At 45.8% G+C, this 16,920-nt stretch overlaps 1 protein-coding gene across 13 annotated transcripts in view; it reads right to left on the bottom strand.

Moving 5' to 3' along the window:
- DTNB (dystrobrevin beta) overlaps nt 1–16,920 on the bottom strand; it is a 241,584-nt gene that overhangs the window by 4,501 nt on the left and 220,163 nt on the right. For 4 of the 13 annotated variants that reach the window (XM_061433112.1, XM_061433113.1, XM_061433116.1 and 1 more), the window contains 3 exons: nt 5,328–5,487; nt 4,441–4,530; nt 1,210–1,263 (listed from right to left, as the gene is read on the bottom strand). In XM_061433112.1, the coding sequence (XP_061289096.1) occupies nt 1,210–1,263; nt 4,441–4,530; nt 5,328–5,487 (304 nt within the window). Of the gene's footprint in view, nt 1–1,209; nt 1,264–3,556; nt 4,148–4,440; nt 4,531–5,327; nt 5,488–16,920 lie in introns of those variants that run through there. The other 9 variants (XM_061433109.1, XM_061433108.1, XM_061433110.1 and 6 more) reach the window with 4 other exon arrangements.

Below are 16,920 nucleotides of genomic sequence, written 5' to 3'. Positions count from 1 at the left end.
CTGACACAGTGCTCTCCTGCATGCCACCCTATTTCCTTATGTTTGTGAATCTACGGACATCCTACAACATGCTGGCCACTGTTCTAGGTGCTGGGGATACAACTGAGCAAAACAAATGGAAGTCTCTGTCCTGGGGAGCTCACATCTTGAAGGAAGCCAGCAATAGATGTATTAAATACAATCACAGAAATAACAGCTGACTCTCAAATGTCCAAAGAGAACTGTATTATCTGTTTAGGATAATGTAGAAACATGAAGAGCATGAAGTCTAGAGTTAGGAAAACTCAGTTCAAATCCAACCCTTCCCACATGTGGTGCCAGTTTTAAAGAACCTGCCTGCTGATGGCAGGAGACGTAAGAGATGTGGGTTCAATCCCTGGGTCAGGAAGGTCCCCTGGAGGAGGACATGGCAACCCACTCCAGTATTCTTGCCTGGAGAGTCCTATGGACAGAGGAGCCTGGCGGGTTATAGTCCATAGGGTCATAAAGAGTTGGACACGACTGAAGCGACTTGGCACGCATGCAAGCTGTTTGATCTAAATTTCTCTGAGCCTATTTACTCACTGGTAAAATGGGAGATATCATTATACTACAGATCTCACCGAGTTGTTGAGGGATGAATGAGATTATACATGGACATCATTTAGCACAGCTCTCTGAACATAACAAGTTATTAAGAAGGTTTTATATACAATAAAATGAGGAAGGCTTACTGTCCTGGGTTGATACCTTTTCTCTATTGCTTTTAATCACTCTGAGAAGCCACAAAACCATTTGGCTATTCTGTCCACAATAATCTCTGCCTTTTAAGAAACCTTCCTGTACTAATAATCCTACACTTGAAGTTTGATGACTAACTTTCCCTGCCACTTCCTTTTACCTCCTATTTTGCGTATCTTAATTTTGCTCTACTAACTCTATCCTAAATTGAGGCAAGGGGTCATGTTTGGCATTTTACTCGTATCTACTTCTTGCATCCCATCCATCTTTCATAGTGTCAGGAAACCAGGAAGCTTTTTTTGTTGATCCACTGACAAGAACACACCTCTAGGGAAAAACCTGGTGGCCAGTTGGGAAAGGCTGGGAGAAGGATCCGCAGGGGTCTGAAAGCTTTGGGGAAAGGTGGTGGCAGGCAGGAAGGAACAAAAGGGAGAGGGGGCTAGGGCTCTGGCCCCCATCAGACTAGGGGTCCTGTGGAGCTGCCTTTACCTCTGTCCTTCCCATTCTGCATCTTCTCTTCTTCTTCCTCTGCACCTTCCCCTGCTGTGAAAACAAGTCCAAGGAGGCCAGTGACCCTTCAGCCAGTAGAAGCATAGGCACAGGGAGAAGGAAGGCGCTTAGCAGGCTAGGGATGAAACCCTTGCTAAAGGGTCATGGCTGCGGGCCTCCAAGGGTGCTGCGGTCACCCGGTCTGTGTCCCGCGTGGCACATGCTGCAGCATCAGGTCCCCATAAGCCCTGGGCTCAGAGGAGTAGTACAGTCTGACGCCACCCCCACCCAGCTTCTGGCTCTGTTGCTAGTTTCTCTAAGGGATGACACCTACTAGGAATATGGTGAATACCTTGCACTCAGGTTCAAGAAAAGCACCATAAAAATGCACAGCAGGGAATAACTAGATGAACACTGGCTTCTGTTTAAACAAAACAAAAACTAAAGGTTTTAGCAGACAACAAACTTAAAATGACTGAACAGTGCCAAGTGGCAATGTGGACAAAAAGCTAATGCCATCTGAGGCTGCTTTCCCAAGAGGCCTGACGGGGGAGGTGGCGGCTCACTGTTCTGGGGAGGGGGAGGGGGCACTGGTGGAAGACCCCTTGTGATCTGGAGATGTGCTCAGTCCCAAGAACTCACTTTGAAATGGGGCCTTAAAACACTTGGCCACACCCTGGTGTGGACATGCAGGATGGTCAAGGGAAACCTGTGTCACATGAGGAATGGCTGAGGGAACGATGAACAGCTGCCTAAAGAGGAGAGGCCGTGGGAGAGCCCCGCTGTCTGCCTTCAAATACTGGAAAGGCTAATATGAGGGAAGGACTGAGCTCCCTGTGGCAGCTTCTGCGGGGGTTGTGGAATGAGAATAAATTCGTTATAGAAAGGCAGATTCTGGCTCTCTGATAAGCAAGAACTCTTTAAGGAGGAGAACTGGTCATGAATGAGCTCACTGGAAATATTCAAACAGAGGACTTTTACACTGGGCAGCAAGCTGGATTAAGCAGCTTCTGAGATCCTTTCAACTTTAAGAGTCCATTACTCATGCAAAAATTTCAAAAAAGATGAGGAGCGTAAGCTATGGATATAAACAGTATGTCCATGATACACATAAAGATAATCTGAGCAACTAGTCTTGTCCTCATGAGAACCTCAACAGTGACAGTAAAAATGTGCTGGTGTTGGGCAAGGCTCCTGCACTCATTGAGAAGTTGGCAGCCTTGCACATAAAGGAGTTTGCTTCTGTGTCCGATAGAGATACTGTGCCAGATGTGGACCCAGTCCACGTCTACTATGGACTTCAGGGCGTTGGAGAATGAAGCATCCATGAAAGAGGTCTTGGTGGGATTGCAGATTTGACCCCTTGTCCTGCATGGGGATGAGGGCAGTGCAGTTTAAGACCATCAGCTTAACGTTCACACCTAAGCTCTAGGACCAGCTTGGCCCCTTCCAGCTGAATAACTTTAGGCAAATCTCTTTATTGATAATCACTCATTGCACTTTAAAGTAAGGGGAGTGGGGGACCTCCCTGGAGTCCAGTGGTTAAGACTCCGTGCTTCCAGTGCAGGGGGTGTAGATTTGATCCCTGCTCAGGGAACTAAGATTCCACATTAAAAAATTAAAGTAAGGGGAGGGGACAATGTGATCTCTGAGGTACCTTCCAAATACATTACATAGCTTTATTAAAACCACCCTTTCCTACCAGGAGAGATGGCTGGGTATTCCCATACACTTACTTTTTCATGAAGCTGTGTGGTCTCTATGTGCTTTGTGTTTAATGATGTCCAGTTACCCCTCAAACTCATGTGATGAGCTCATGAACCATGTATTTTGCACAAACCCTAACAAGCAGCCATGAGGCACAACTGTGGTTAATTTCCATGGCCTGAAATCCCCTAAGAAATTCCCTCCAAAAGTGGGATTTCTGGCATTGGTGGGGAGCTATATAAGGGAAGGGACTTTCTGATCACCCATGAGGTCATCTCAAAGGCAGTCTCCTCTTCTGTTTATGTGTGTGTGTGGAGGGGGAAAGTGCTTCTAAAAGGGATTGAGAAATGGTACCAGAATGCAGACAGTGTTACCATCATGCTCCCTCAACAGGAGAACTGACATCTTATCAACTGTATTGGACATACCAACCTTACTCTCTTCTAAACAAAAACAGCAGATCTGAGAGCAAAGCCATTGGCCAGACCTCAGCCTGTCTCATGACAACTCTAAAAGTGTATGGTTTCGCCTACAAAGGTCTGAAGGACTACTCAAGGCTTGCATTCCCTAAGTGCATGGATGGATAATTTCAATGTATTATGTTAGAGTAAGTACGTGCGTCTGAATAGCCCACGGAAAAACTGCTTTATATCTTTATTGAACAACCTTGTTAAGCTATTTCAAGGTATCCAAAAGCACGATATTAGGTGAAAGGAAACAAAAGAGGGCCACCTGTATGAGTGACCCACAGCACTTAAGAAGGAAGTTTGTTTAATATAAAATATGGGAATCTGACCACCATAAAAAAAATTAGTAAAATATCTGGCAGTTTCAACACTGATTCAATCATGGGGATTCTTGTAGATATGATGATATGGGAATGGCCTATTTTTTTTTCTCCCCTTCTTGGGTTTCATGTAGGGGGAAATATGCCATGAGGTAAGGGTCTCGGGAAAATCATGGGAAATAGCTGCGAGACAGACTGAGAAAGAAGTCAGAGATAAGACTGAACATGTGGAGTGAAGGAAGCACCAGACTCAGGTCATGAACTTCCAGGGAAACCAGAGCCTCGTCACGGACAAAAGGAGAGAATACGGTTTCAAAACCAAATCAAACAGGAGAAGCAGAAAGGCAGTGGGAGGAAGTCCAGAAGCTTTTGAGGCTGATTTGGTTCCCCGTCGTCCAGGAAAGCTCCAAGCGAGACAGCCGAGCAGGCCTAGGGAGAGAGCAGCTGTGGAGGAAGTACAGGTGGAAGACACAGTGAGGAAGGGGCCCTCGGAGCCAAATTCCTTTAAAGTCAGAACTGTGTCTGGTCCACAAGGTGTGCTCTTAAGAGAAACTTTAAGTGTGTGACCACGTGTGGGAGACAGGCTCACAGGGGAAGGCATCCAGAGAGTTCCTGGAAAGCAAGGAGGCCACGTGGTGAAATGAGGGAGGCGCTTTACCACGCGGGGGGTGGGTGGCAAGGAAGGCAGGGGCAAAAGGAGGGGAGGCGGGAGGCTGGGTGGGAGCTCTGGGCGTCACCTGAGTGGAGCTCCTTCACCAGGGACGACATGGTGTTGGTGATGGAGTCGGCAGCCACCAGCAGGTCATTGCGGAGGTTTCTCCTCGTACCTGAGGAGAGGCAGAGCAGATGGCGATGCCTGGTGGGTAGGTGGATGGTAGTGATGGGGGTCGGGGAGACAGAGCTGAGCAGATGCCTCAGTCGGCCAGCCCCGGGACTTAGTTTGGACTCCTAAGGGAAGATGGGCCGAGCAGCTCCGCCTGCTCCCAGGCACTGGTGCCCAAGGCCGTGGTTCTCCTCCCTCTTCTCTTTGCGAAGGCAGGACCCTGCCACCTCCACGCTTCTCAGCCATAGTCAAAGAGGTGGACTGCAGAACAAACCCTTGGGCAGGACTTACTCTCAGCTCCACCTCCCTGCTCTCCTCTCTGCCCCGAGACAAGACAAGACTTCCTGAGCAGCCTCATCTTCTGCCCACTACAGAACACGGCAGGCCATTAACTCCATGGACAAGGTGCCTTCAGCAAGGTTGGATTCAGAGTTCTAGCCTCCTTCTCCTGCTTGCTCTAAACACTTTGCAGGCCGAGCACTCGACTTTGGGAATGATTCCATCTAACTCCTCTGGAGGAGGCAAAGCCCAAAGGACAAGGCACTTCCCACAACCCTCCTCAAAAAGAGCACAGAAACCCAGGAGGCCTGGCCCTCGCACACATACAAGCCTGCAGACCTCCCGCTGCAGACCAGCCCATTGAATAAGAAGGGGCCAGCACGAGACTTGTTTTTACTGTACATGAAAATCTGATCATTGAAAGCTAAGCGGACAAAAGAAAACAGGGAGAACCACAGCAGGAGTCTTATCCACTTTTCGAAACCCCTTTAACGCTTCATTTTCCTCTGCTCCCGAACTCACCTTGGGCGAAGGCCTCCTGCATGTCCCCGCCGACTCCACTCAGCGGGTCCTGCGGGCAGTGGGTGGGGGTGGAGCCAGCGGAGGTGGAGCGCACGGGCATGGGTATGGGGCGTCCGCCTCCGTGAGTGGGTGATGTATGCGGTGATCCTGTGGCCTGAGCCTGGGAGAATCAGAGAAAGCCTGTCATCTCCTGCACCTTACCTCTTTGAGGAAGGGGCAAGTGCTTTTTCTCAGTCAACCTGAGCCAACTTAGGACTTCAGTTCAGTGGTGCAATGCACTGCATGATCAGATTTGAAAGAAAAGAGTCAGGCTGCCTCCAGGACTGGAGAGAGGAAGAAAAGGAGCGGGGAAACAAAAAGGGAGAAGGGGAGAGAACAAGGGGGAGGAGGAGAAGAGGCAGCGAGAACACTGAAGAATAAACTAAAAGCAGAGGGAAAGTGGAGGCGTGCTCAGGGAGGGAGGGTAGAAGGGCCTTCCAGGTGGACAGATGGAGCGGGGTAGCTGGTGGAGGATTTGGGAGGGGCTGGGGTCACAGCTGGGAAATAATATGCAAACATCTTTCATTTCTGTTTGCAAACACATTCATGTGCATCATCTCATTTGAGCCTCATAATGACTCGAGGAGTATCCATTTTAGAGAAGAAAGACAAGGATGAAGAGAGTAAGAGCTCTGTGTCAGGGCTGCACAGCTAGCTTGTCAGCGGGAGATGCTGGAACAAGCCCTTCTACTCCCAGGGCAATGACATGCGCTTTGCACCTGTGCGGCTGCTGGGCTGCGGGGAATGTGCCTGATGAGTTCGCGGGTCAGGAGCCCAGCCGCAGGCAGTTCTCAGGAGCTGAGTCATCTGGCCTGTCATGCTGCCCTCGTCAAGCACACAGTGTGGTCTTCTGTGAACCATTTTGTGGGGACACACATTTACTGGGAAACCGAGCCTTCTGTGGGAAGGCTCTGGTGCAGTTCTGGAGAAAGCTTAGAGCCATGGGATAAAACCTTAAAAACTCCAGTTAAAGGGAGTCCGCTGAGATTTGGGCTCTACGGCTCTTTAGAGGAAGGGCAACTGACAGTGGCATAAAGACTAGAGTTCTCTTTGGAAGCAAGACTGGGGAAATATAAGCCAAAGTGTGCAAATATGTTCAAAGGAAGATAATTATCTTTGGGGAGCTGGCTCAGAAACCCCACATACAGGTAGAATCGGCCGCCCCGAACAGGCTGACAGGGGGCCTCAGCTCAGCTTCACCCAATGTGAGTGCTGGACCAAGCGGAAGCGGTCTGTTTTCCATCATTCTTGCTCTGAATCATACCTGTGTATTTTAATCTGAGAAACTTGAAAAATACAAGGCAAGCTTAAAAGTACAAAGTAACGGACCATTCAAATTGATATTTAATATTGTGTGAAATTTATTCTAACATTGCAGATAAATCTGAAGACCCCTTGACTACGAATTCTTTTCAGTCCCTTCTTTTCTTCCCTTCAGAGGTGGCCATTATCATAGATTTTGCGTGAAACTTTTTACCTATGTGTACATATGTTAACAGTTATGAATAATATATGATGTTTCATGCCTTTAAATTTTGCATGAAGGGGTATCATACTGCACATATCATTTGGCAATCTGCTTTTATCATCTAGTATGCTTTAAAAATTTTTTTATTGAAGCATAGTTGATTTACCGGAGAAGGCAATGGCACCCCATTCCAGTACTCTTGCCTGGAAAATCCCATGCACGGAGGAGCCTGGTGGGCTGCAGTCCATGGGGTCGCTAAGAGTCGGACACAACTGAGCGACTTCACTTCCACTTTTCACTTTCACGCATTGGAGAAGGAAATGGCAACCCACTCCAGTGTTCTTGCCTAGAGAATCCCAGGGACGGCGGGGCCTGGTGGGCTGCCGTCTATGGGGTCGCACAGAGTCGGACACGATTGAAGAGACTTAGCAGCAGCAGCAGCAGCAGTTGATTTACAATGTTGTGTTTAACTTCTGCTAAAAAGCAGAGACGTTACTTTGTCAACAAAGTAATGTCAACAAAGCCGTCTAGTCAAGGCTATGGTTTTTCCAATAGTCATGTATGGATGTGAGAGTTGGACTATAAAGAAAGCTGAGTGCCAAAGAATTGATGCTTTTGAACTGTGGTGTGGGAGAAGACTCTTGAGAGTCCCTTGGACTGCAAGGAGATCCAACCAGTCCATCCTAAAGGAGATCAGTCCTGGGTGTTCATTGGAAAGACTGATGCTAAAGTTGAAACTCCAACACTTTGGCCACCTGATGCAAAGAGCTGACTCACTGGAAAAGACCCTGATGCTGGGAAAGATTGAGGGCAGGAGGAGAAGGGGACGACGGAGTATGAGATGGCTGGATGGCATCACCGACTCAATGGACATGGGTCTGGGTAGACTCCAGCAGTTGGTGATGGACAGGGAGACCTGGCATGCTGCGGTTCATGGGGTCGCAAAGAGTCGGACATGACTGAGTGACTAAATTGAACTGATACAGAAAAATTAGCATACTTTTTGAGATCTTTCCATGATACACATAAATATGAACTTATTAGGCCCTTACTTCACATTATATACAAAAACTAACTCAAAATGCACCATACCAAATATAAGAACTAAAACTGTAAAACTCTTAGAAGAAAAGATTAGACAATGACTTTTCAGACTTGACACCAAAAGTATACATTACAAAAGAAAAAACTGATAAACTGGACTTCATTAAAATTAAAAACTATTTTCAAAGGACACCTTTATGAAAGTGAAAAAAGAATTCATAGGATGGGGAAAAATTTTTTCAAATCATATCCCATAAAGGATTTATATTAAGAATACATACACAACACTGTAAATCAAGTATATTTCAATAACACAACTAATTTTTAAAAAAGAATATGTAAAGAACTCCTACACTCAATAATAAAAGGACAAGTAACTTAAAAAATTAAAACAACAAAAAAAAAGGACAGGTAATTTAAAAATATGAAAAGGATCTGAACAGACAATTCTCTAAAGAAAATACACCAATACAGAATAAGCATATGAAAATATGCTCAATATTATTAGCCATTAGGGAAATGCAAATCAAAACCACAATGAGACACAACTTCACAATCCTACTCTTAAGATGGCTATAATAAAAGGACCGATAATAACAAGTGTTGGCTAGGATGTGGCAAACTCAGAACTCTCATAAGCTGCTGGAAGGAATGTAAAACTGGTGCAGCTGCTTTAGAAAATGGTCTGGCAGTTCCTCAAAAGTTTAAAAACTGTGACAAGTCCACTCTTACATGTATATACTGACCATAAATGAAAATCTATGTATACACAAAAATTTGTACACAAGTGTTCATAACAGTATTACACATAATAGCCAAAAAGTGAAAACAAATCCAAATGTCCATCAACTGATGAATGATTTAAATAAAATGTAATACATTCTTTCAATGGAATATGATTAGGCAATAAAAAGGAATGAAGTACTGATACACGCTACAACATGCATGAACCTTGAAAATATGCTAAGTGAAAGAACCCAGTTATAAAAGACTACATATTGTTTGATTCCATTATATGAAGTGTCTAGCATAGGCAAATCCATAGAGATGGAAAGTAGATTAGTGGTTGTCTGGGACTGGGTGCCTGGGAGGAATGAGGAATGAATGCTAATGGGTTTGGGGTTCTTTTTGGAGGAGGGGAAATGTTCTAAAATGGATCATGGCTGCACAATTCTGTGACTATATTAAAAACCATTTAAAAGGATGAAGTGTACAATAGCTCAATAAAACTATCAAAAAGACACACTAACAAAAATAAAAAAGCTAAGCCACAGACTGGGAAAATATTTGTAAGTTATTTCTGATAAAGGAATTGTGGATCTTCACAATGATTTTTTGGATTTGATACCAAAAACAAAAGCAACAAAAGCAAAATAACAAGCGAAACTACATCAAACTAAAAAGCTTCCACAAAGCAATGGGAACCATCAACAAAATGAAAAGGCAGTCTACTGAACAGGAGAAAATATGTGCAAGTCCTATGTGTGATAAGGAGTAAATATCTGAAATATAGGAAGAACTCATACAATCCTGAAAAAACAATCTGATTTAAAAATGTGCACAGAAACCGAATAGTCATTTTCCCAAAGGAGACACAGAAATGGCCAACAGGTATGTATGAAAGGGTACGCAACATCACAAATCATCAGGGGAACACAAAACAGAACTATAATGAGATATTACCTCATATCTGTTAGGATGCTCATCATCAAAAAGACAAGAGATAACAAGTGCTGGTGAGGGTGTGCAGAGAAGGGAACACTTCTGCGCTAGTGGTGAGAATGTAAACTGGTGCAGTCATAGTATTGAGGTTCCTCAAAAGATGAAAACAGGGGACTTTCCTGGTGGTCTAGTGGTTAAGAATCCATCTGCCAATGCAGGGGACAGGAAGATCTCACATGCTGCAAAGCAACTAAGCCCATGCATCATAATTATGGAAGCCCGTGTGCTGTACAGCCTGTGCTTCCTAACAAGAGAAGCCCCTGGAATAAGCCAACAGAGTGAGAAGTCCATACGCTGCAAAGAAGAGTAGGCCCCACCAGCAGCAACTAGAAGGAAAGCCCGAGAGCAGCAACAACAAACACATAAAATATCCATAATTTAAAAAAATGAAAAACAGAACTATCATATGATCCAATAATCCCACTTCTGGGTATATATCCAAAGAAAATGAAAACAGGATTTTGATGGGATATCTGAAATTCCATGCACACTTGTTCACTGCAGCAATATTCATGATAGCTAGGATATGCAGACAATAAGCGTCCATCAGCAGATGAATGGATAAAAAAGATGTATTATGTATGTTCAATGGAATATTATTTAGTCACGAGAAAGAAGGAAATCCTGCTGTGTTATTTATGGTAAGTGAAAAACACCAGACAGAGAAAGACAAATACTGCAAGGTATCCTCTCTATGCGGAACCTAAAAAAAACCAAAAAAACCCCACACTCAGAAACTGAGAGTAGCAAACTAGCTGCCAGGGGCTGAGTGGCGGAGGAATAGGGAGAGGCTGGTCAAAGGGTGTAAACTTTTGGCTGAAATATAAGGTCTGAAGATCTAATGTCACATGGTGACTACAGTTGATAACATACTATCTATCGTATAGCTGAAATTTGCTAAGTGAGAACAACTTGACGGCTCTAACACACACAAAAGATAAATACGTGAGGTGATGAATGTGTTAATAAACTAGATGGAGAAATCCTTCCACCCTGTATACATTGAAGTCACTTCAATGTATCTATTTTAAATATCTTATAATTTTATATGTCAATTATATATCAATGGCCACCTCATGCGAAGAGTTGACTCATTGGAAAAGACTCTGATGCTGGGAGGGATTGGGGGCAGGAGGAGAAGGGGACGACAGAGGATGAGATGGCTGGATAGCATCACTGACTCAATGGACATGAGTCTGAGTGAACTCCGGGAGTTGGTGATGGACAGGGAGGCCTGGCGTGCTGTGATTCATGGGGTCGTGACGAGTCGGACACGACTGAGTGACTGAACTTACTTACTTAAAGCTGAAATAAATACAGAATAAACTATAAGAAAGAACTTGTGTCTAGAACATATAAAGAATACTTGTAAGTGAATAAGAAGACAGATAACCCAATTACAAAACAGGCAAAGACTTGAATATACATTTCATGGAGTAAGATATAAAATGAGCTAAAAATTACATGAGAAATGTTCAATATGAGTACTCATTAGGGAAATGAAAAATGAAATCACAAAGAGATTCCACTTACCCCCCTGAAATAGCTACAATCAAAAAGACCAACAAGGATGTGGGGAAATGGAAGCCCTCGTGCATTGCTGACAGAATCGTAAAATGGTACAACCACTTAGGAAGACAGTTTGGCAGTTTCTTAAAATGTTAAAGGCAAACTTACCATAAGACCTAGCAATTTCACTCCTGAGTATGTACCCAAGAGAAATAAAGACATATGCTCATCTAAAGCTTGTCCACACATGTTTATGAGCAACAGTTTAATAGGCCAAAAGTGGAAATAACTCCAAAGTCCACTGACTAGCAAATGACTTCACAAAATGAGGCTTATTCATATAATGGAACACTATAAAAATCTTTTTTTGATGTCTTTACCACCGTTTAACTTTTATAATAATCTTCCATTGACAATTCAAATGTTCTATCTTGTGAAATATTCTATTTTTGTCTATGGCTATAAAACATTTATTATTATTCTTTCAGGGTATATATCTTTTCTTTCTAACTAGTTTATAAACACCATAGGAGTCCCGTTTTAGCTAGATTACATTTTCACTTATTAATCACTGCATTTTGGGAAACAATCACCTTTCACCTTATAACTATTATCAGCCTCTGCCTTTTTGGATATTTTTATGGGAGAGAGGGCATATGTGTGTGTGCTCAGTCACTAAGTCATGTCTGACCCTTTGCAACCCCATGGGCTGTAGCCACCAGTTTCCTCTGTCCATGGGATTCTCCAGGCAAGAATACTGGTGTGGGTTGCATGCCCTCTTCCAGGGGATCTTCCCAACCCAGGGATCAAACCTGCATCTCCTGCATTGGTAGGTGGGTTCTTTACCACTGAACCACCAGGGAAGCCAGGGGGGCAAATAATAGAGCATAAGATTCAACCTAGTTTGAAGGTACTTATGAACACCAGACCTAACAGTTTTAGTCTCAATCCAAACAAGATAAGGAAACTGAGGAAAAGATGAGAGAATCTGCAGAGAAGGCAGGAAAGTCTGATGCAGAGGCCTGGCTTTATAGGAAAGTCCTAAGCTGGCACAGTGGAGGACGCAGGAGATCACAGAAGTGGTGGATCCTGGCAATGCCTGGGCCTTTCCTGGGCCTTCCCAGGGTGGAAGGAAACAGAATAAAAGTTGTTTCCTGGGTTGCCTGAGCAGCCTCAAGGAAGGATCCCATGCAGTCAGTAGGCTGATACTGTGAGAAGCAATGACCCCAAAGCTGTCCCTCAGTCACAGAGGAGTCAGAGCATCAGTGAGGTCAGGTGTGGAGCCTGAATGCTGGGGGACTCTCTGAACTCAGATGCCTTAGCCACAGAATGGGGGCTGCTGCCTGAGAGAACCTGGCCGGGACACAAGCAAAGGACATGATGGCCCCAGCAACATATCGCCTCGGAGCTGTGGATACTCCTCCACCGATGCTACAGCACCCTGTATAAGTCTCCAGGATGCAGCACTCATTTGGGTGCAGGAAGAGGGTTAAGAATCTCTGAAGTTGGGACTTCCTTGGCGGTCTAGTGGTTAGGACTTTACCTTCCAATGTAGGGAACGTGGGTTCCCTGGTTGAGGAACTAAGATTCCACATGCCACAGGGCAACTAAACCTGCATGCTACAAATACTAAGCCCAAGCTCTAGAGTCTGTGCTCCGCAATAAGAGAAGCCTGCACACCACAACTAGAGAAAAACCTGGGCATCATAACCCAGCTCAGCCAGAAAAAAAAAAAAAAAAAACGAAAAAACTCTGAAGTGACTGACTTCAGAGTTTGCCTGAAATGCCCAGACTAAGTGCTCAGCTCAAAAAGTGAGAACTCAAGAGGGAAACTAAAGCCACTCAAATAATTTTTCCCCCTAAGTATGTGGCCTGTGAAATTCAAATTAACTTCACCGTATGAAGGGCCAATCCAGCATTAACCATGTGGCAAGGACTCAATAAACCTCACTCGGGGAGAGTGGAGCCAGCATCACTGCCTGAGGACTGAATGTCAGAGCCCTAAGACTGGAGATGAACAAATAGGTTGCTTTTTAAGAACATGAAACGGAACCTCTGCAAACAGTTTAATAGGAAAATGATGATGGGGAATGAGGTAAGAGGAATGGACGGAGTAGACAGCCACATGCGGCTAAAACTCTAGGATCAGGAAATGAATCCTACTGCCCACCATCAGCTTGAAAATAATCAGTCCCCCTTCCTGGGATCACTGCCCAGGACATGCCTTCTGAGGAAGATAGAAACCAGACTCCTGATGTTGTCTTTGTTCAGAGCAGTGGAAAGAGAAAAGTTCTTCTCAGACCCTTGGGAAGGCACAATTTTCTTCATGGATCTCAAGCTTCAGTTCCTGGCTTTAGGATCATGCTGGATTAAAAGACAGCTAGGATAGAGCTGTCAGGAACCCTCTGTGGATTCTGGGTCCAGCAGAACAATGCTGGTTTGGCATCCTTGTGGGCCAGTACATCCCCAAGGCCCCAGCAGAGGCACAAGTCACAGGCAGCCAATATGCATGGACTTCAGCCAGGCCCGAGGCAGGGGATCAGGAATAGGGTTGATTTGGGATGAGGTACATGTCGGTGCAAGGGAGGTCAACTGACTCTGCTCCTGCACGGATTCGAGAACAACAATCTATTGAAATACTGGAAGCACAGCCCTCTCTCCTGCCTTCAGGCCTCTGTACTTGCTGTTCTCTCTTCCAGGAGCACCGCCCCCCTCCATGTGTCTGACTAGCTCCCACTGGCTTCCCGCCTGACTGCTTCACTGTCACCTCCCTCGGACCCCTGCACGGCATTAATCTCACCTCTCAAATTTATCTTCCTTACCATTGTGCTTACCACATGTAAAGGCTTAATAAATATTTGTTAAACGACAAGGAGGTGTATCAAGTTTCTGACCCTTTTCCTTCTGTAATGGAAAGCGGGAATGGAGCCAGGGCGGGCAATGAGCTCCAGGGAGGACTAAATCTATCACCATCAATAAAGCTTTATGTGAAATGCTTTAACTAGGTAACTGACTGTGGTGGGCAGACCCGTGAGGGGGCCTCCAGTGACACCCTCCCTCCCTGCAGTCACTGTCTGAGGTAATTCCCTCCTCTTGAACATGGGCTGGCTGTAGTGACTGCCTCTAACTGAAGCAGGCCAATGAGATCATTTCTGAGACTGGTTGATGAAAGACATGACTTCTGTCTTGTCCACATGTGCTCTCTCTTCCTCTCACCCCACTCACACTGAGGAAGCCAGCTGCCATCTCGTGAACTGCCCCGTGGAGAGGCTCACCTGGCAAGTAGCTGAGGCCGGCTTCCAGCCATCAGGCCGGCGTTGAACTGTGACCCTCAATCCTACAGCCCACAAGGGGTCCTGGCAACAACGATGTGATCTGCTGAGCCCTGAGGTGCTTGCAACCTTGTGAGAAACCCTGAACCTCAGCTTGTGAGAACCCAGCTAAACAGCGCCTGGACCCTGGACCCACAGAAGCTGTGAGTTAAGTTTGTTCTTCTAAGTCATTAATTTTCAGTGTATGTGCAGCCATAGATAACTTAGGTGCTAAGCCTGATTTTTTTTCTTTATTTATTATTAGATCAGCCACATCTGAAGAGCACTTGACAGAGAGGGAATAGGAGGGAAAATCTGGGGATGCGACCAGGCCCACAGGCCCTCATGAAATGCCAAAGACCCTGGAACAAGGACCATGGATGAGAAGACAGGCGAGGATAAGGGTTTAAGAAAAATTTTTCCTGATCTGAGAATGTGTGTAAATCCCTCAGCGTATGAGCCTGTCCTCAGGCTGAAAGTTTCGACCTCTTTACTTTGTCGATGACGACAGGACCTGGAGACAATTCTTGGCTGTGAATCCACCAATTCGTAGAGGAGGAGCTGCCACAGGCACCGACATGGAATCTGACTCTCACCCCGGGTGAACGCCAAGGAGGCACTGAGGCTTGGTGGGAAGGGAATGGCTTTGAAGCCCGGAGACCTGGGCTTTTCTATCGATAGTACAGCATATGCATTTCAGTGTTTCTGGGGTTCAGTCTTCTAATCTGCAAACTGAGTGGCTTCACTGGTGACCTGTGAAGCATTTTTCAGATGTAAAATTCAATGACGCTATGACCTTCACCAAGTTTACCTCATCTCAGAAATGCCGAGTCACCAAGGCTTTGCCTTGGCTACAACCACCCTGTCAGTGAAGGCTCGTCCTTTGGGGCTGCGTGGCTGCCACCTCAGGGTCACAGAGGCTGTTGTGCTTCTAATTTTCCTTTCTCATGAGCAGAGTCCACAACAGAGATGCCGCCCTCAAGACCCCTGCATGCAAAGCCCATGGGGAGGACAGGGAGCAGGCTGCTGGGGGCAGAGGAGGGGCTGTCTCGAGGAGACAGTTCAAAACAAGGTCCTTCTAACTCCGTAAGTAGAGTGGAGTGTCTGGAGCACTTGCAGCTGGAGGCAGAGTCACAGGGCTCATGGCAGCGCTCCAGCTCGCTGACAGGCACCTGCAGCCCGGGTAGAGACGGCTCATTCTCTGCCCTCCGCAGAGACAGGTTTGTGCCAGACAGACACACTGAAGTCACTGCAGACGGGAGCACTGATGTGAGTGACAGCGCCCTGTCTCAAAGGCCCAGAGGGGTCCCAAGAGGCAGGCCCTCCCCACGGAGACTGCCGAGTGCTCCCTCCACACAGAATAAACAGATCTAGAAGCAGCGGCATGATTGGGGGTTGCGGGGAGCATCACTGTTGGAACCTAGAGATTACATGGAACCTGACACTCTCATAGAAATCAGCGAAGGTGGAGGGACTGCTCAGATGTCTCTTAAGGGGTGGGGATAAGCTGTCCAACGAAGGTGCAAAACCACTGCATGCCTCTGGTTTTCAGTTGCTGGGAGAGCGGAGGTCAGCCTGGGGAGGCTTCATGACACGCTCCCCGGTTTTAAGGTTTCCTGAGGCAAGGACAGTGGGACCTTGTTGAAATACAACCTATTACAAAGGCCTGAACACAGCACAGGCCAGTCACGTGCCCAACCAAGAACTAAATACAAGAAACGCCCTGTAACTCAGGTTCTCTGAGTACAGAGGTCCCTTGTAGTTGAGAACAATTCTGTTGGAAAGACAGAGCTAGAGAAACATTACAATCGGAGAGGCTCTCTCCTCTGCTGGCTCTTTGCTTCTTCTCAATCAGCAAAGACTCTGAGACCCTGAGAAAGCTACATATCGTGTTCCAAGAAAAGAGCTTGGAAGTTACACACATCATGTCAGAGGGTTCATGATCCCAGGAAAATAGGCTCTGTTGCAGTTCAGCATTTATCTATATCTGAGGAGAGAGATGCCTTGAGAGGTCACGAGGTCACAAATAAATTAGTAACAAGATTCAGACAGATACCTGGGTCGTCATTTTTTTTTTTTTTAAGAAGTTTTATTTACTAAAAACAAAATTTTGGCTGCACCCTGTGACATGTGGGATCTTAGTTCCCTGACCAGGGATGGAACCCATGAGCCCGCACCCCCTGCACTGGAAGGTAGAGTCTCTCTTGGACCACCGGGGAAATCCCGCTGGGTGTTCTAATTGTCCTACACTGCAGGGAGACTCCTAAGCACACTGCGATCCCAACACCAAGTTTCTGAGTTCAGATGGAACATGCATCAGATGAGACATCCCACTGCAGAGGCCATGCAACAGAAATTAATTTCCGCCACAACCGAAAAATGTGAGAAAGGAGAACACGGTGATTCTGACTTAGTCTTCTGTTTGAGTGCAAATCTAATAGTGGAGCCAAAACAGGTGCAGAGAATGCCAGAGAAGGTGACTTGAGGACACTGTGAGTGA

The sequence above is a fragment of the Bos javanicus genome, chromosome 11 (genome assembly GCF_032452875.1).
Source record: "Bos javanicus breed banteng chromosome 11, ARS-OSU_banteng_1.0, whole genome shotgun sequence".
Classification (NCBI taxonomy): Eukaryota; Metazoa; Chordata; class Mammalia; order Artiodactyla; family Bovidae; genus Bos; species Bos javanicus.
The sequence above is the reverse complement of the archived record's forward strand: the minus strand, read 5'-3'. Positions and strand labels throughout refer to the sequence as shown.